The sequence below is a fragment of the Thamnophis elegans genome, chromosome 5 (genome assembly GCF_009769535.1).
Source record: "Thamnophis elegans isolate rThaEle1 chromosome 5, rThaEle1.pri, whole genome shotgun sequence".
Taxonomy (NCBI): Eukaryota; Metazoa; Chordata; class Lepidosauria; order Squamata; family Colubridae; genus Thamnophis; species Thamnophis elegans.
The window spans coordinates 32,535,211-32,555,248 of NC_045545.1; the positions used below are offsets into that span (position 1 = coordinate 32,535,211).

At 38.8% G+C, this 20,038-nt stretch overlaps 1 protein-coding gene across 1 annotated transcript; it reads right to left on the reverse strand.

The window, feature by feature from the left end:
• Positions 1–5,263: 5,263 nt before the first annotated feature.
• YIPF1 (Yip1 domain family member 1) lies at positions 5,264–20,036 on the reverse strand. Its single transcript, XM_032217652.1, has 10 exons — positions 19,748–20,036; positions 17,020–17,096; positions 15,976–16,139; positions 14,891–14,971; positions 12,982–13,069; positions 12,756–12,872; positions 10,966–11,132; positions 9,611–9,793; positions 8,197–8,294; positions 5,264–5,682 (listed from the first exon to the last, which is right to left on the reverse strand). The coding sequence occupies exons 2-9, from the start codon at positions 17,048–17,050 to the stop codon at positions 8,202–8,204; spliced, it is 924 nt and encodes a 307-aa protein (XP_032073543.1). The 5' UTR covers positions 17,051–17,096; positions 19,748–20,036; the 3' UTR covers positions 5,264–5,682; positions 8,197–8,201.
• Positions 20,037–20,038: the final 2 nt, after the last annotated feature.

The window sequence follows — 20,038 nt, forward strand, 5'->3', positions numbered from 1 at the left end:
TTGAAGAAAATCCAAAGCCCTTAACAGAACGTTGGTGAAAATAAATAATGTTGTAAGGTTCAACATGTTTGAAAACAAGGAATATATAATCTATTTAGGAATTGAAATCCAGCGAAATTTTCCCTGAAAATAACTATAATATTAGATTTCTTCCTTGCAAAATCAATGACCTGACTTTTCTAGAGGGTTTAATCAAAATAGAAAACCATCTAGGGCAACAACTCTTATTGATTTCAATAGATTTTGCCTTGCTATCAAGTATTCAGAAGTTTATCTTGTTTTTATCTTGCTTAACCTTCAAGGAATACAAATGTGGGATATTTAGGACTTTCTATTTTATCTTGTATTCACTGCCCAGTTCCTTGAATAGATTGCTGAAAAGACATGCTCAAAGCACCTTATTTTGATCATATTCGCAATTCCCACAAATTGTTTTTCAGCGTCAACTATTTTCTGAAATATGCAGGATGAAGCCTGCATATTCAGATATAGCTTTTTCACAAGTGTAGCAATACCTTCCCTTATTTATAAATACTGGTGTTCCATCAGTGCTGTAAGATAATGATTTTCAAACTGGGCAAATTTAAGATGTGTGGGCTTCAACTCCCAGAATTTCCCATCCATGCAATTTTTTTTAAAACCAGACAAGCTAATAGCTTCACTGGGGAATTCTGAAAATTGGAACCCACACATCTTGGAGTTGTCAAGTTTGAAAAGCAGTGCGGTAAGAGATGGTGCAAAAACCTGGGAATAATGGAAGGAATGCTGACAATAAACAACCAAGAGATAAGAATTTGTTTCTGAACAAACCTACCAAATTTTCTAAGATTATGTACCATATCCATAAATTTGACAATAAAAATTCACTAAATAAATCTGTGAAGTTTATATCTTGCTGAAAGTACTTAAGAAGGGCTTATCCCTACAGTATACAATTCTTCTAATCTATACCATATCTCACAAAACAGTGAGTAACCAAACCAAATATCATTTCTGGGTTTCCAGTGATAAGAATATCAGTTCCACACTGTGGATTTTGTATGAGAAGAATAGGGGAATTTTCTCAATAGCTCATCCTGCCTGCTTTCCTATATTTGTTGCATACTTGACAATTGGCTTTTCAACTTTTTATCTATAGATAATGGTTCATTTACTGACTTGTTATGAGTAATGCAACTCCACCCTTGGCAGCAAATATTGTTGCTTTCCAATTAGCATTTGCTTTCCAATCCATTCCTTTGAGAATTTCACCAGAGCATTGAAGGATTCCTGGTAGATATATCTATGCTATAGCAAGTAAAATCAATTAATTTCAAGTAAAGGCTGTTTTAAAAATAGTACTGTTTTTCGCCAGCAAAAATTAGATCAGTGTCAGTGGGATGCAATCAGTGTGCTCTTGACAGATAATTGGCAATTACCATCAGAAAATAAGCTACTCCAGTGAAATTTCATGTTAAGATATGAGGATTTTTTAAAAATCCAATTTTCACTTTTTTGAGTTGAATGTATGAGATCCCAGTTCCACTTGGTACATTCATGTGGACTCACTAAGGTTAAACACGCTTGAAATCTTTTCATTATTGTTGTTTCTGAATGTTAGTTGCCAGTTATGGTATATTATCTTGTATATTCTTAAATGAACTGGTTTTCAGCTAATGATTAATTTTTTTGGTGCAATAACAAAGACCCTTGGCTCTGATTTGGCCAACTGACTGGCACTTTATCCAGGGATATGGTACCAAGACAGTGAATGGCTTGGGTTTAGCCAGCTGCCTGACAGTGACAGGAGTTGAGGCAGTGAGAAAGATCTGACAGAGGAATATGGGAGGCAGACCACCTGATCAATCTACTGCATTCAAACCAGAATGATCTGCAGACTGTAGTTTGAGATCCAGCACCTCTGTTCCATGGAATACCGAGTTGTGGGGTTGAGCTGCCAGATATTGCAGTTTTCTGTCAAAGATTCTATACCACCCCCAGTGCATGTCAGTTATTTTGGGGGCTAGTTTTAAAAATTGGTTTAGAGCTCTTCTGAAATAGATGGTTCCAAAATCTGCAGTAAAACTAACGTATAGTACACAGACTTAAAGTTTGGCTAATCAATATCATACAGTAAACCTTAAGTAGAAGACAGGGAAGTTCTTCCAACTAATGTGCTTATTTGCTTTAAAACACTGGTTTCTCTTCAGATCGTATAAATCTTTCGCTTCAAAACACAGGTACAGAACAACTGTACTTTGGTTTAGTTGAATTCACATGAGGGTTTCCGGAATAGTATCGGAAACATGTGACTGCACTCTCTAAAAAATAACTTGCTGTTCAGATATATTTTTTTAAAATTCATCTATACTTAGAAATCAAAGGAAGGGGATGTCTAATGTTAGCTTGTTGAGCACTACTGTATTTCCACAAGTTTGGTTAATATTATACAGCAATAGCATATCAGAGATAAATCCATCCCATACATTAAAAAAAAGATAAATCCATCCCTGATAGTTTGAATAATTTTCAAAGAATTTCTTCTTGGTTTTAATTCTCCAGAAGAAAGCAGTATTTGATGCTTTAAGAAAAGAAGATTGTTTCTGAATTGGATCCCTGGTCCATATAATCCAGCAATCTGTTTTCACAGTGGCCAACCAATTGCACAAGGTACCTCACTGGTCTCCCAGGAGGAGATGGCTTTTAAGAGGCAGTCACACTGCCATGAAAGCTAGTATACACCGATCATCTTGACTTTGATAAGTTGGGCCAACTGTCTATGAAACCAGGAAAGCTATTTTATCTCCTATCAGGGAATTCCATAGTTGTGTTTTGAAAAATATCCTTTTATCTGTCCTGATTTTTTGTCCAGGATTCATATTCAAAGATTTATTGTTTGTGGTCTTATGCCTTAAAATGTCCTTGTCAACCATGTCTTTAAAGGGATGGCATTGTCGGCTGTTATTTATTTCTCAACTAATCTCTTCGGATGAAAAGGCATTTTGCTTCATGAGAGTCAGCCAAGTATTCTTCTATGTACATTTGAAAAAAGAATCCTTTTTAAAATCCGTCAGTGCTTGGAAATATCACTACATGTACATGTACAGTACTGGCTAGAGTTTGGCAGAAAGGTTAAATTAGCCAAGATTTGTGTAGTAGCTATGAAGCTTTGGCCTTGCAGAATTTGGTATATTATATTATATTATATTATATTATATTATATTATATTATATTATCTTGCTGTTAAATGATCAACAGATAGAATTTAAAACAAGTTTTTCACCCAAAGTTCACAGAGTCTTCACAATTCTTACCTATGATGTAACCAAATTACAAAAAATGGCTGAGATAGCTATAGTTCAAGGACAGAAAAAAAACTGTTTTTATTGCACTGATTTTATTACAGTCTTTAAAACCAGATAATGGTATTCAGATAAGGACTGGGAAGAAAGATAAGTCTTTGGTTAAAAGGTTGGGCAGCAAACCAATACAAAAATCTGTACAGGTAATTCCTCTAAATTCAACAAGATTACATCTGAATTCTGTGTACCTTTGGCATATAGCCACGCGGGCCATTCATTTGACCACGAAAATTGTCTTTGGACAACACTAGTTCCCTCGGCCAGGAAACGGAGATGAACACCATGCCTTTGAGTTGGATCTGGTGGACAGGGAACCCTTTACCTTACTTCTACCTGGCATTAATTAAATAATCTATTTGGCAGGCAATGATATCAGTTCCAGGCAAAAAAGACAATAATTCTGTAGTTATACAACTGTTTTAAACCAATGATCTATAAATATCTTTGAAGGTTGTTTACTTGTGTACTCTTTGGTTTTAACAAATGTAAAATGTATTTCATAAAGTCTAATGATCTTCCTTCTAGCTATTTGTCCTAGATAGCATGGTGAGAGTGGAAGTTGCTGCATTACAGGGCAGCAGAAAATCCTAAACTTATATAGAAGTGATTTCCAACATCTCAAGTGTAGGATTGTTGGGAATATAATCTAACGGTTGGGTTGGCAATATATAAACCAGGTAACAATGCTGTACCTGTTTCTTTAAATCATACTGTAAAATTTGATTGGTTGCTGTTTTCCTCAATCGGCCATAAGAGGGAGCCAGAATGACTGTTAGCCCTCTGTTTGTTAAATGCTGGGCGGATCTGATCTGAGTGTTTTGGAAGCTGGCTGTTAGAAAGTGCCGTGAGCTATTGTAAGTTTTGCAACCGCTAGCAAACTTTGAGTACCAGACTGTTTGTATGATTATGGACTATGTTATTTGGATTATCCCTTAACTGAAAGACATTGATGACTGTCTTATCCCTGTATGACTTGGACTGTTTGATGAACTCTGATACCTCTATTTCCACGAAAGTAAAAGCCTATTTAAACTGCAGTGTCTCTGTATGCTGGTTTGTGTGTTCTCCAACACAACTCTCACAACGCTTCTCTGAATGCACTCACTCTCCCAACGGGGAGCTTACCTAACAAGGATGATCATCGAAAAGTTCTATATATTCTTACTGTATCTATATGCAGAAGTATACTTAATGGAAAGTTTCTGTAACTCTTGGCCATGTTAAATGATCCCTACAAGTGAAATTGCTTTCGGGAGGGGAAACATTCCGCCAAATTGTAGACTTGTAGTGGAAAAGATTATAGATGTAACTATTTAAAAATGTATATAGAGCTTTTCATTTTATTAAAAACATTAGATTTACAATAAAATGATCAAAAGAAAATAAAATACAGTGAAATAAGTTCATTAAAAAATGAAAGCCAAGGGAATTCAACTATCTTGGTATAGCTAAATTGAAGAAATAGTAGAAGTCCCAGAATAAAATGATTTTTGTTGACAAAGTGGAAACCTGTCCAATGTCAGTGAGAGATTATTTAACATATATAGTCCTTGATTTACAACTGTTTATTTAGTAACTGTTGGAAGTTACAACAGCACTGAAAAAAGTGACATGACAATTTTTCATACCTACAACCACTGCAGCATCCCTGTGGTCATGTGATCAAAATTTAGAAGCTTGGCAACTGGCTCATACTTATGACTGTTGCTGTTTACCAAGGTCATGTGACTACCTTTTGCAACCTTTTGACAAGCAAAATCAATGGGGAAGCCAGATTCACTTAACAACCGTGTTACCGGCTTATCAACTGCAGTGATTCACTTAACAACTGTAGCAAGAGAGATTACAAAATGAGGCAAAATTCACCTAACAACTGTCTCACTTAGCAGCAGAAAATTTGGGCTTAATTGTGGTTGTAAGTCAAGGATTATCTGTAGTAGCCTCACACTGGAGAATACGTCTGTCATATCATTGCTACATGAGCATAAGCAGGACATTATAGCACAGGAAGGAAGCCATCCCCCACAAAACTGTAAATACTAAGTACAGTTGACTTAATTAAAAAAAAAAACATGGTTCCTAACGACAACAAATGTTCAACAGTAATTAGTTTAATTTGGAAAGTTTTAAAATCATGTTCCATTTCCTTCTGTGACATTTTACAGAAAAGCAGACTGTATATGTTTTTATAGACAGTGAGTCTGCATTCAAACAGTATCTAGAGACATGAAATCCCACTCAAAGTTTCCTCCTGGTCCAGGTTTCATTTCGGGTTGCTTCTCTTTGTGCAGCAACAAAATCACTCTCAAGCAGACCAATTCAGCTGATTCATAGAAATCTCCTAGGTGATAACAGAAATTCTAAAGTTAGTTGTAATGAGTAGACATTTAAAAAAAGCCACAGAATTCACCCACATTGACACTATCTATTAGCCAGTGTCTTAGATCACTACCAAAACCTTATTTAAGAACCGTGCCACATATAGTTTTGTAAGAAAGTAGTTCATAATCAGAGACCAGTCAATATTTCTCCCAACGGTGGAAGAAACAGGGACGTTTTCCCAGTTCCTAAATCAAAAAAAATTCAAGAAGGCTAACACAGTACTTCAAATAAGCAACATCAAGTGACTAAATAGCCTTGAGATCAACTTTAATAGCACTATGGATTTGGCTCAGAATCAAGTTGGCAACTACTGCAGTTCTTTCAACTCTACTGTTGTTATTAGGTATATTATGTAACAAAAGTATTTCTGGATTGTTATCAACTGCTTCCTCCATATGAAATGCACTGCATTGGTCCAAATGAAAGATTGCATGAGGATCAATAAATAAGGATTGGCACTCTCAATCTAGGTTCAACCATAATCAGTGTGTTTGACCAACACTGGGCGGACTCAATAAGTGCCAGGCCTCCAGTGATAAAACTGATATCTCTAGCATGTACACCTCCTTCCGAACGAACTTCCTATCTTCTTTCAGATCATCAGAACCACCAATTCAGTAGGACCTCCATCTTGTCAGATTTAAATTGCTTGACTATCATTCAACACATTATTGCCTCCAGACCAACTGGTGATCCATGGACCACTGGTGGTCTGTGGGAAAATTTTTGGTGGTCCACAGAAAATGTATTTGCATTTTTTATATTGCATTAAATCAGGTGTCCTCAAACTACAGCCCCTGGCCGGATACATGCAATGAACATTTGTGTTGCTGCAGAAAGTCTCCCCCTTCAGGGTCTTTTTCTACAGGTCAGAGGGGGGAAGAAATTCCGACTTGGGCTCTGCTTCAGCCTCCTGGTGCCAGGGTTGACAAAGGCTGGAGGAAGTGCCACTGGTGGCAAAGAGCCAGAGGACTTGTTCCAGTGGGACTCATCATGGCCTGGAACTGGCTGATCATCTCAACCCACTGAGCCTCCAGGTGCCGGTACATGGCCTTGCACTCCCACAAGTCTTCCCTCTGCTTGGAAAGCCTATGCTTGTAGTCCTCAGTGAGGTGCTTCTGCTGAGCCTCCTTCTCGGTCAGATCCAATTTGAACTGAGCCAGCTGCTTTGCCAACTCTTTCTCGTGGTAGCTGCTTAGCTCCAACAACTGCTTCCTGTTGGGGTCCTAAGGAGCCCGGGTGGGGAGGTGAGGAGTGGCTGGGAGAGGAGGAATGAGTAGAGGCCGTCAAGGCGCCCCGTGATGTGAGTGACATCAAGTTGGCCACATCGACCCAGTCACATGACCATCTAGCTACACCCATCCAGCTGGTCATTAGGCAGATTATATTAGTGGTCTGCAGGGTTTCAAATTATGAATTTAGTGGTCCCTGAGGTCTGAAAGGTTGGTGACCCCTGTTCCAGACTGATCAAGCACATACACTCTTGGCTCAGAAGAGAAGAAAAAAGCTGAATATTATCTGCATATTGGTAGAACCTTGTCACCAAAAGCTTGATGATCAGTTCCAGCAGGCTCATACAGAGATTGAAATAGACTGGAAGACAGACTGGAATTTTATGATTAAAATGTTATTTACTGGGCCAGTTTTTAATTGAGTTGAAAGTTCAGGCTTTAAGCAGACATGGGGATATTCGGTATACTGTTGTACCTCCTTATTTTTCTACAACAAAGTACAGAAATGGCTTGCTAGAGTAACAGAGCAGTGATAGTGAGCCTTTTGGGCATGGTCAGGTGTGGGCTGCTGGGGGTTCGGAGGGGTTAGGGAGAACCTCTAGCTAAGATTATGTGCAGTTTGGAGAACCCTCAAATCCCACTCCTGGCTGACCCTGCTCACTCCACCCCTCCCTTCCCAGGAGTCCCCACGCAGCCTGTTTTGGATGCAGTGTGCGCGGAGGCTCGGGGAGGGCGAAAAACAGGCCTACCAGAAGTTCGGGAAGGCCAGAAATGGGCCTGTTTTCCAGCCTCCAGAGGGCCTCCGGAGCCTCAAGAGACCATTTCTGGCCTCCCGGAGGTTGAAAGCTTCCAGAGCCTGGGGAAGGCAAAAACGCCTCCCGTCGCTATGGTGCAGGAAGCTGATTAGGCCACGACCACTATGGCCACGCCCATCCAGCAAACAGGCAGAGAACTCCTTGTTAAAATTTTTGAAGCCCACCACTACTCTATATGTCAAAAATTTAGAAAGTGCCTAACATGACTCAGCTGGCATGTCACCACCACCCCCAATCGTTGCTTTGTGTAAGATGCTCCTGAGCTGTTGTGCAATAAAAGACTTCTACAACAGCCAGGAAAAATGTGCTTGAAATAACATCTAAGAATTGAAGCACATTGAACTGCATGTATTACTGCTTAAATTGATACCACTTGCAGTGAGGCCCGGTACACTTAAAAGTTTTTCTAAGCAGGTAACTTCTTACCATATTTACTGAGCCTTTGTTACTTCTATTGTTCCATTAGGTGGAAATACTGTAGTCAATGAAAGGACTTCCAGTTCAGGGGCATCAAAAAAGTATGCCTACATTAATGGGGAGCAAGAGGGAGATATAAGAACATCACGGATATCACAATCCGATATGTTTGTATAGGTAATCCTCAATGTATGACCATTCGCTTAGCGATCATTCAAAGCTACGATAACCCCCTAAAAAGATATTTGCAATTTGGATTTGAAGTAGGGTTGGTTGGCCACCGCCCCATAATCACATGATCGTGTTTTGGAAATTCGGTAACAGGCCCACATTTATGGAGGTGTCCCACAGTGATAAGTGATAAGTGTACACGATGTACTTCTGGTTTTTAGCAAAAATGCCCATTGTGGACAATGGATTTGCTTACCAGTCACAGCACTCATTTAACGACTACCTCAAAAAAAGGTTGTAAAATTGGGTACAGTCATGGGATGACCCGCTTCATGACTGGCATGACTTACAAGTGTAATTCCATGCTCAATTACAGTTGTAAAACAAGGACTACCTGTAATGTACTTGGGCAGGGAACAGTCAACATCGAAATAACAAAATATTCAAAGATGACCAAGATAGAAGATGCAGAGTGTCAGATATGGGAAAACAATACCAAATCACTATTTATAGTAGATATAACTGAAAAGTATAATACAGGTAGTCCTTAACTTACAATAGTTAATTTAGTGACCATTCAAAGTTACAACAGAACTGAAAAAGTGACATGTCCATTTTTCACACTTACAACCTTTGTAGCCAACCTATGCTCATGTGATCAAAATTCACATGCTTGGCTACTGATTCACACTTATGACCATTGCTATAACTAAGACCATGTGATAATCTTTTGCAACTTTTTGACAAGCAAAATCAATGGGGAAGCCACATTCAACACAGTAACAACCATGTTACCAGCTTAGCAACCGCAGTGATTCACTTAACAATCACGGCAAGAAAGCTCATAAAATGGGGCAAAATTCACTTAACAAATGTCTCACTTAACAGCAGAAATGTTGGGATCAATTGTGGTCATAAGTTGAGGACAACCTATAGTAAAGATGAAAAAGGAAACAAGCCAAAAGTTACTAATAATTGAAAACTCTGTTAATTTTCTCTCCAACAAGCCTCCTGGGATTCTCTTCCAACAAGCTTCTAGAGATATTTAAGTAACATCGTACACTTACATGCTTATGGATACACACAAATATACAATATATGATGTAAGTAGCTTGCAAATATTCTGATTGTGTTAATTAGCCATGTCATTGTCTAATTCTACAACAGCTAATCAAATCTAAATAAAATCAATATTGAAAAATAGAAATGGAATCGCTGAAAATAATACTTGACAAGTTGAGAGTTGTCATACCAAGCAACCAACAGCCAGTAAGGCATGAAGAAGAACAACTGTTACAATTGTAGCCATTGCGATTCTCCGGTTGTCATCTCTCACGGCAGGCCAAAATGTCATTACTAGAACAGATCCTGAAAGACACAGAGCAAATACTACCAGAACCCATCGGAGAACTTTCTGTGGAATGATCCATAAAATCTGCAAGGGGAAAGGAAAGAAATAAAGTCCTGGCTTTACTGGCTGCAAAGTAAAACATTTTAATCTGCTATCCTAAATACCATCCAGGTACACCCTCAGCATCACCTGGGATAGAGAAACCTGACGTACAGGAGTAGCACATTTGTCTCATCCTATCTGCACCTCATGACAAGGAACTCCATGGCAGAGTCCTGTACACAGACAGAATCCTGTATCACAGAGTCCTGTATCTCCAGTAAAACAGTTGTTATTACGGTCTGCCAGCAGCCTGCGGAGCTGGCAGCAGAATCAGACAGTGAGGAGGTTGGGGAGGAACATGCGCCAGAGGGGGTCAGGGCCATTTGGTAGTTATGTGCTGCTTCCAGAGTCTGACATCAGCGAGGCAGAAGAACAGCGTGAGCCTGTTACCACTGTGCGCATGCGCAGAGCTTCCAGAAGGCAAGAACAATTAAGACAAAAAGACTCGGGAGTAAAACTTGGAGATGATTGGCCCCTCCCATAAGACATAAAAGAGGAGCCAATGGATGTGAGCCTTTGCAGGAAGCAATTTTGTTCATTCTGGTTGGTTCAAACTCTGAGAAGCTCGGTTTAACTCTGTGTTCTGTTTGGTCTTGCAAAACTAATTGGCAATTAGGTTTCTGGCAGCGTTTCAAGAGAGATAAAGGTGGGTGCTTATCAACATTATCCTGAAAGACTGTGGCAGACATCTGTCGGACTCTTCACAGACTGTTTGTGAATCATTACAGGCTGTGAATGACCATAATTCAAAGCCGTTTAAATAAAAGAGGGTTTGGGAGACTAAAAGAGGGTTTGTGATTTATGCTTTATCAGGAAGCCTAGGTCAGAACAGTTTTAGCCTCTCTATCAACACACATTTGTGAGAAGAAAGGCTGTGGTGTCTGTCAACTTCCAGAGATTTTGAAACCTTTCTCCAACTTGAAGACCTCCCCAGTAGGTGGGTAGGAACTGCAATCCCTAGGGTTCTCAGCTGCCATAACTAAATCAAGAAATAATAGCCTAAACAATTAAACAATTATGTCCTGCATCACATAATACAGATCTGTCAGTTAAACTTTGCATGTGGGATATAAAAATCTGAGACTGGTCTATTTAGCTATTCCACATATTAGCCACATTGTTCTTCCTAAACTACTTAATTGTACAATACTTACCGCTGTTGGTATGTAGATGAAGAGTGAATAGCCATAAACACACACAATCTCGAGAAACGAGTAGGAGACAATGTTCACAACTTTATTATTTCTCCACATAAGGAATCCCCAGAGAGCGAGAGGAACTAGCCAAGCATAAGCATAGATGGCTGTCGCAGCTATGGAGACTATAAAGACATGTATTTTAGGATTACCATTCATTTCAAGATTAACAGGCATTTTACATCATAATATGTTTGGCTTCAAGAGCTGCAGAGTAAACTCTGCAAGAACCAATGATATCCTTCCAGATGTTCTTTTAAATTTATTAATCTAAATGAGGACCTTCACACTATATACCAAACCTTGGAAAGTGACATTTTTTCTATCCCATCACTTGCAGGGAGGGGCAGGGAGGAATTGTTCAAATCAGTGACTGAAATAATCTCTTAGCCTCTGGCTCATAGAATTTAATATTCATATATTTAGAACTTTGTTTTCAATTCTATTTGCCGCCTTGACTACTCACCAGGGTTGAAAGTAGGGCACGTGTTAAATAATAAATATTAAACTGATTTGCCAAGGAATGTGTGGATTCTTAGAGAGCCTCTTCATGTGCCCATTAAGAATCGAAAGCTGTTTTGGAGATCTCAAGATGTGCATTTATCTTTCTCTCCTTTCATGTCAATGTGCCAAGCGACACATCTTTTAAAATGGAAACCCCGGGACAAATGAGCAATTCAGGACAAAACTGCTAATTAAAGAATTTAGCAGGAGATAAAGTTAGAGTCTATGGCAATATAATTCTGGGCTAAATATCCAACTTGACAAGTTATTTGTTTCTTAGTTTATGTGAGGGGTGATTTATCTCTAGCTCTTCTCACAAGTACTGAACCCATTCTGGTTACCGCTGTGGCTTACAACATGGAGAAGGACACAACTGGTCTTTCCTTGTCTGGCATGGATCCAGGAACCACCTGCCCCAGGCTGGTTTAGAATACATCCCGGCATAGTTAGCCAAGCAAATGCATCTCTTTCACCAGTGATGATTCATGTTATTGAGCTTGGCATTCTCATGTTCTCTTCCTAGACTCCATCCAAGTACGGGATCTCTTCACCCTTCAGATGTTTGTGAGCATCTCTCTCCTGCCTTCTTCGGATGTCAAAGCTGTACAGATGCTGTACTTCCCGCCCACCCACCTTTCGGCTACCTAGAGCTAGAGGCACTGATTCCAGGGTTTGGCTGCAATGCCAAGCCTCCTGTGGGTGGTTTGTTTGAGCTCAGCATGTCAGTTTTTTTCTGTCCTGAATGATGCCTATAGAGCAGTGCTGGCTAACCTTCACTGCCAACAAGGGCCGAAAACGCGCACACAGCTATAATGCAATGCGCGTGTGACCCATCCCCCCAAATGCACCCCCCATACCCCTTGTGCATGCACCCAGCCCCTCACACATGTGGGGCAGAGACCCGAAAACCAGCTGGCCTGTGGGAGGCGTGCGCACATGCGCAGCAGAGCTTAGCTGGTGTGACTGCTTGCATGCCCGCAGAGAGGGCTCTGTGTGCCACCTGTGGCATGTGTGCCATAGGTTCGCCATCACGGCTCTAAAGTGAATGATGCTTCTCCTCCCTATTGGAACATGTCATGGATTCCTTCCTCCTGCCACCCCTGAGAATCAAGAGTTCTTTGCCTGCCTTTCAACATTCCGGCTACAAAGAAATCTGCAAACTGGTTTGCCACAATTCCCGCACCAGACTCTTCCATTGAATAAAAACTGAATAGATATGAACTGTTTGAAATAATTTTACGAACCTTTGCGGAAATCTGGCACATAATGAAAATCACGTTTACCCAGATGGATGAAGAATTTTGAAAGGTTACCGCTAATTGCAACAGCAAAGACTAGGGTGGCACATATCCAAAACGGACCTTAATTGAGACAAAAGCAAATTCCCAATGTAGTTTCATTTATTTATTTGTATTCAGCGCAAAAGCGGGAGAAGAACCTTTATTCAAAAATTATATTGTTTGCACATACCATAAAGATCGGGATTACTCCGAACGTACAGTCTCACGAAGTTTTTCCCTGGCACTGGAAATACAGAACCTTTGATTCTGTCCAAAACCTGATAATAATTAAAGCAGCATAGATCATATGGCTGAAGATAAATAAACTGTTTAAATGAAAGAAATATTGAATACATTTTGGATTTAACAAAGCCATCTATACATTGCCCCATTGGAAATCAGGATCTTGGGCAAATTAAGTATGGTTTATTCAGTCAGAAATAAACAATGTGCAACATACTGCTCGCATTCATACATCAAGAAACCAAAAGCAAACAAATTACATTATGATTTGGATAATTAAATCCAGCCATTTTCCTTCTAATTTTTTTTAAAAAGCCTTGTTAGTTCCCTTAATCATAGGTTTGGTTTGCAAATAAGCTAACTCGTAAATTGGTATGTGCTTGCTTTGAGCATTTAATGAATTCAGCCATTGTAGTTTAATGTTAGGTGCAAGCTGGTTGCATTGAATTCTGGAAAAAAAAAACAATACTTAAAAAAAACCTACAATGTGGTGATGGCTATAAGTGAGAGAAAACAACAGAGGTCTTTTCTCCTTAAGCAGCAAATAAGGGTTTATTAGATCTAAACTACATGCATGGTAAGGTATACCAATGGACAGTTAGTAACTGATTCAAAGATCAAACAAGATGGAAGGGGTATGCTGTATAGTAGAAATGTCAACATCCAAGATTCCTTAGGAAATAAGTCTCTCTCGCAAGAACATCTAGTACTAGAAGAAGTAGTTAGAACTTAGCTATAGGAAGTCATGGAAAAGCCACAGAAATATGGCAAGCAACAGGAGAAGAATCAGTCAAGGTGCCAATCAAGCTATGGCAGTAAATCTGGAAAGCCATGCTAAAGAGCTACAATCTGTGAAGTGGCCAACAGATTGGAAGAGGTCAACCTACTTTCCAATACTAAAAACAGGCAACTTAATAGAATATGCAAACTATTGTACAATATCCTTAATTTCACATATTGGCAAAGTAATAGGTCATACAATGCATAAAGAAATGCCAAAGGTTCAAGATGGTTTTTAAAAAGGACAAGAAATGCAAAACTTGATGTCAATTGCAGTATCCTGGGATCATGTGATCATCTCTTGTGACCTTCTGACAAGCAAAGTCAATGGGAGCCAGATTCACTTAACAACCAGGTTACTAACTTATCAACTGCAGTGATTCTCTTAACAATTGTAGCAAAAATGTTTTAAAATGGGGCAAAACTCACTTAACAAATGTCTCACTGAATAACAGAAATTTTGGGCTCAATTATGGTCGTAGGTCGGGGACTATCTGTATGAAGAACAAGAAAAATCTTTAAAAAATAATACATGATCATGAAAAATTAGAAAAATGATGATCATATCCACAAAGTTCTATTCCAACTATTTAAATTGGCAGAAAGAAGCAATGGATATTTGGAAGGTTTTCAAAAGGATAGTCATGTATACCTTTTCCTTAAGTCACATATGGACAAGGAAGTAGCAAAATAAACACAGAGCAGGATCTGCTATGCAAGATTGGCTCACGGAAACAAAAAGAAAAAAGAAAACTATTTCATTAAAGTAAACACATTATGCACAGTTGTAGGATCCTACCAGTTTAACAACCGGTTTGATGATTGCATGCTTTGCCTGTGCATTTTTGAGAAAACTTGCCTTCCTCGTTACTGCTGGGGAGGAAAACAGCTGAAGCGTGGCAATCCACTCTGTCATGCAACTCAGCTGAGAAGATACTCTTGTCAGTAAAGCCTGTAGGGGTGGGTGGGTAGGTGGGCCCAGCTGATCATCGGAGCTACCTGTTTGCCCGAACCAGTCTGACCTAGTAAAATCCCACCCCTGATTATGCACATACACATATGTGGAGATAACAAACCTGGTACGTATCCACATCAAAAAATGTCTGATAATATTCAAATGTCCAGAATGGAGCACTTTTCTTCTGCCCAGCAAGCAACTGGAAGACAGGATTTTAAGAAGAAAGTACAGGTTTATTTCTTATTCAAATATATTATTTACACATACAAACAATATCACTTATGACAGAAACAGGAACCTCTCTGGATAAAGTTGAATTTGGCATTTGTGCTGGAAAGCAGAGCTTTCAGAAAAATCTATGCCATATACTCTATGTTAGGGTTACTTACATTGTGTTAATTCTACAAACTCATCTCATTGAAAGCACATGCATGTATTTTTGCCAAGTCTCTTATCAGAGAGACAGACAACCTGGAATCAACCTGGCCAAAGCCCAATAATTTAGACCACACTGTAGTGAACTAAAAGAATATATTTGTGAATGAGGAAATGATTTGATTCACGGTTTTACCCAAGCCCAGTTATTATTCATTTCTTCATTCCCAGTCATAGATGCATATATATATATTCAATTTGTAGGCTAGATAGCTGTGAATTTACTCAACCCATCTCAAAGTCAGTGTAGAAGTTCAGATTTAATATTAAACACAATCAAGTATTGTTACTATTGTCCATTGGCAGGGACAAAAATCCCTTCTAAAGTTATTGGAGTGGAGATTTATATCCAGTTTGCATTGCTATTAGAAGTGAAAAACGTCATGCAGAATATCCTAAAGTTAAAGTTAATCATAATCTGTTTACACATAAGTGTAACCCTAACCCTTAATATTGACTTATTAAACCAGAAATGCAAACCAAGATAGTAACAATGGCAACACCTCCTTTGTATATCAGCACAATACTAATGGATGATTCAAGTCAAAGGTAACACTTCATTAAGGGGGAAAATCCCTCATCCCATTAGATGGTTTCTAGCTGCGATCTAAATTTATAGTACATGAATCATCCCAAGACTATTGTTTCCTGCAGAGAGATGTCCTTAATAGTTTTATTGCTTTTTTGTACACAATATGTGCAGTGTTTATTAACAATATGAGGAAGAATAGCAGTTTGCCAGATAGAATCAGTATGCTTTCATCAAACCTCAGTTTTATCAGAATCATCTGTCTCCAGAAGTTCATCGTCTTCTTCTCTTCCAGATTCTTGCAAGTGTCCATGTTTTTTCTTTGGTTTTTCAGTAGGTTTATCAATACTTATAGTGACAGCATCTGGATTGGCTGCCAACAAATTGGCTGCATCGTCAAATTCTGAAAATCAAACATTTCCTGCAAATGACTTTATTTTTCTTAGCATTTCCTCTCAAGGCATACAGCTATATGGTATTAACTCTTGCATCTTATTCTAAAGTAAATATATTGTCAAATTACCAAGACGTTTGTTTACCCAGTTAAGCAAGGCTTTGGATCCGTGCCCTAGAACTGAGTTCACCAGAACTGTTATTTATTAAAAAAAATTCATTATACTGTATTCTGAAATTTAATATAAAAAGCAGCACCACAAAGCAGAGACCCAACAGGGAGACTTGTAACAAGTAGCAGTTAAACTAACAAACAATACTTACCTAACATCAGGAAGGCGTATTACACCTTCTCGGTCACTTGAGTTAATCTTATTGTACAACTATAACGAATATGCTTTGAATGAAACCAAAGGCACATCTACTGCATCTCCTGTTTTGGTCAAGGAACAATTAAATGCCGAAGGAGAAGCTGGCATTAGGTTTAAGCAGAATATATTGTGGAGAAGATAAAAAGAATGAAGTACATATGTCATTTGAATTCCTTGGTGCATTAAAAAAATTACACCTTGAGATAATTCCCATTGGGAAAGGATAATTGTATTCAGTTTCACAATGATAACTTTGCTTGTTGAAAAATAAGTGGCAGCACCATGCATTATAAATGAGCAGAGATTAAATTTGCAATGCAAAGCTACGACCAGTCGTGGGATTCAAATAATTTAACAACCGGTTTTCTGCTCTAATAATTTCTTCCAATAACCAGTTCATCAAACTGCTCAGAAAGTTAACAACCAGTTCTCTCAAAGTGGTGCGAACTGGCTGAATCCCACCACTGGCTACAACACAAAACAATCTTAAGATTTTGGAAACCCCTTTTTGAAATGTACCTTGGAATTTGAAGTCATCCACAGCAGCCATTCATGCAGTGATATCCTTAGTTTGTTAATAGGAATTGAGCAAAATCCTGAAAAATATAAAGGGAACAAATATTGTCTAAGACTGAAAACCATAATTCTATTCTTCATTGTTGAAACTGATTTCCAGAGCTCTTGCAGTTATTCAGCATCATACAACAGCTTCTTCGTTTCATCCAGAACACAAACTTGCCACAAACATTGAGAGGATACATTAACCCACTGGGCAGAAATGCCTGCATCTAATAGGGAAAATGCAAATAACTCCAAACCAGTACTTTATAAAGGAAATTATCTCTTCTGTCATCTTCTATTAATATTATTAATTCAGCCAATTTGACTTGAGATAAATACCTTTACATATCTCAATTTAGCTGGATAAAAAGAAAAAAAAGTATGACAATCAAATTGTACAGAGAAGTCATAATCCAATGTGTAGTTGAGTTCCCATTATGAGTTGCCTTGGTAAGAGGTATGTGTGTCCACAGTTTAACTTCCTACTACCAATAACGGAAACTCACTGCATGACTTTGCACTAGTCACTCTTTTGACTTGTGGGGGAAAATAATGGTATGTTTACTGCCTTAAGCCTCAAAATGAAAGGGATTAAAAATTGGTGAATTAAAGCAATTTTAATGCAAGGAAAAGAACATTCTGGCTGGCATTTAGTCAGAGAAGAAGTGATGCAAAACTTGATTTTCCCTTCCTTCTTACAAGGAACTCTTATACTTGCATTTGGCTAATAAAAATTTGTATTTCTAGCAGATGTTGAAAAAAATGTCATCTTAACTGTATTTGGAGCACAACAGATTTCGTTCAACTTTCACTTGTATTCTGGTTATTCCATGAAAAATATAAAGCAAAAGCATTTACTTTTCCAAATAAAATAATTCAGTTTATAATCCACAGTACTGTACAACATTATACAAGAAAACTTAGATAATGCTTAAGGGATTTTGCAGCAGCACTGTGAAATGTAATCATATTTGCTGCAGTATGCTTTAAAAAAAAATATTTACACAGAAATCTGTATCTGGGTTTCCTTTCTTTCCAGCACACCCTATACTCTGTCAGTGTCACACAAGGAGTACAGTACCCTCAAAGGAAACTTATCATCTGGCCGCATCTTAAGCCCAGGAAACCTCCATCCTCCCTTTGTCCATGGTTGCAAACTTACAATTAGGAAGAAATAAAATTGCAGATCAACACCTACAGAAATCTGCTTCTAATTAGTTAGGATCATTTAAAGAAAAGCAGATTAAGAATTGCTCTTATGTGGGGGAAAGGGGTTTGATCCAACCACTCTCAATTTCTTGAGCAGAGTTTACAAGGCTCCTATGTTGACATTCACACCTGACATCACTTGGGAGTTGGCGTGGGGGTGGGGGTGGAATGGGCTTTGCTAGCCAAACACAGATTTTATCCCTGTCCCTAAAGACAGGCCGCAGAGTCCTACTACCCAACCACACCACCAGGCGGCGCCGTCGCTACCTCCTCGGGGCAATACAACCCCGATGGAAGACGCTGAGAACCAACCTGTATTGCCGGAAACAGCAGGCACTAAAGTAAACCCCTCCCTCGTCGCTCTCTCCCTCCCTCTCCTCCCTTTAAAGAGACAGCAGCAATCAATTGAGAATGCATTTTTCCCTAGCTTGGTACTCTTAAAATGTACCCCAATGATGTTCTAATTACAGGAACAGTTGCAGATCAAGAAAGCATTATGGAAAAGGCTAACTTAAATGGTAAAGCTTTTCCAGAGCATAAAAAGCTTAAAGCCATGGCAGTTTAAAATATAGTGGATATGTTAACCTTCCAGGTAGCAGAGTCACTTTAAAGAAGAAGAAAAAAAAAGACCAGAAAATCCATTTCCTGAATTGGCTATGACATGTCAGCAAGTAGCCGACCCGTGGATGCTCTTAGGAGTTTAAGCAGAATTGGATTTGAGTAGAATTTGGATAGGAGACCACTCGGCAATCCTAGAACTGTCAGTCAGACCTGTGTTCCTCAACCTCAACAACCTTTAAGCTCTTTGGACTTGCTGGCTGGGAAATTATTGGGAGCTGAAATCCAAATCTCTTAAAAGTTGCTGAGATTGAGAAATGCTGAGCTAAACTGGGAAGTTGAAAAGCATCTTGGCAAAAGGTGATAGCAAATAACTTCCATATCGTTGCCAAAACAATCTGCATGAATACAGTGGTGGATTAAGGCTCACGGGTGCCCTAAGCACTGACAAATCTTGATGCTCCCCTCCTTTGTACATAGTGCACATCTTCATTGGGTTTTTTTTTTCTTTCTCAACTTTGTGGTGCCTCCTTGGGCCTGGTGCCTTAAGCATGTGCTTAGTCTGCTTAATGGTTAATACACCACTGCATGAATATAACCGAAAAGTGACCAAGAGAAAATCTCGTAGATTTCATTTCCCTTACTTATAATATTACTTATAATACTTATAATATATATTACTTATAATAAACCTGTGAATTCCGGCTAGGAAGCAAACCCCATTTAACTGTAGCGGCTCTTCTGTAGAAGATCTTCCAATAAACATTAATTAGTCAAAGATGCAAATATCTTTTGCATTCTCCCATGAGAGACAAAAGGTGTCTTTTTTAAGTCCGACTTCGAAAGTGAAAAACTCAGGAATTCTATATAGAAGTTATTGGTCCAATTAAATGTGATTTTATTTTTTTTTGCCACTCACTTTTAGCTGCTTTGATGTGGGATTCCGGCTTAAAGATGCCCCCCTCCCCACACTGTTGTGATATGGTCTCGGCTTTCTTTTCTTTTCTCACTACTTCTCGTCCCGTTCTCCACTTTTGCAAATTTTCCGAAAGGGATTCGTGGATTAGACATTCGATCACGCGGAGGAAAAAAAATCGAGTTTTACTAAATATATAACCCTAACCCCTTTATCTGTCTGTTTTTGTTTTTGCTGATGACTTTTCCACACCACCACCACCAGGAACGGCGTTACGATGGGCGGGCTTAAAAA

What these genes read in the sequence shown, in the direction of transcription:
- YIPF1 (XM_032217652.1), bottom strand. Translation starts at nt 17,050, where the DNA reads ATGGCTGCTGTGGATGACTTCAAATTCCAAG. An exon ending in TGTGCCAGATTTCCGCAAAG is followed by an intron (nt 11,133 to 12,755) that starts GTTCGTAAAATT and finishes ATGTCTTTATAG; the next exon opens with TCTCCATAGCTGCGACAGCC. An exon ending in TCATCTACATACCAACAGCG is followed by an intron (nt 9,794 to 10,965) that starts GTAAGTATTGTA and finishes TTCCCCTTGCAG; the next exon opens with ATTTTATGGATCATTCCACA.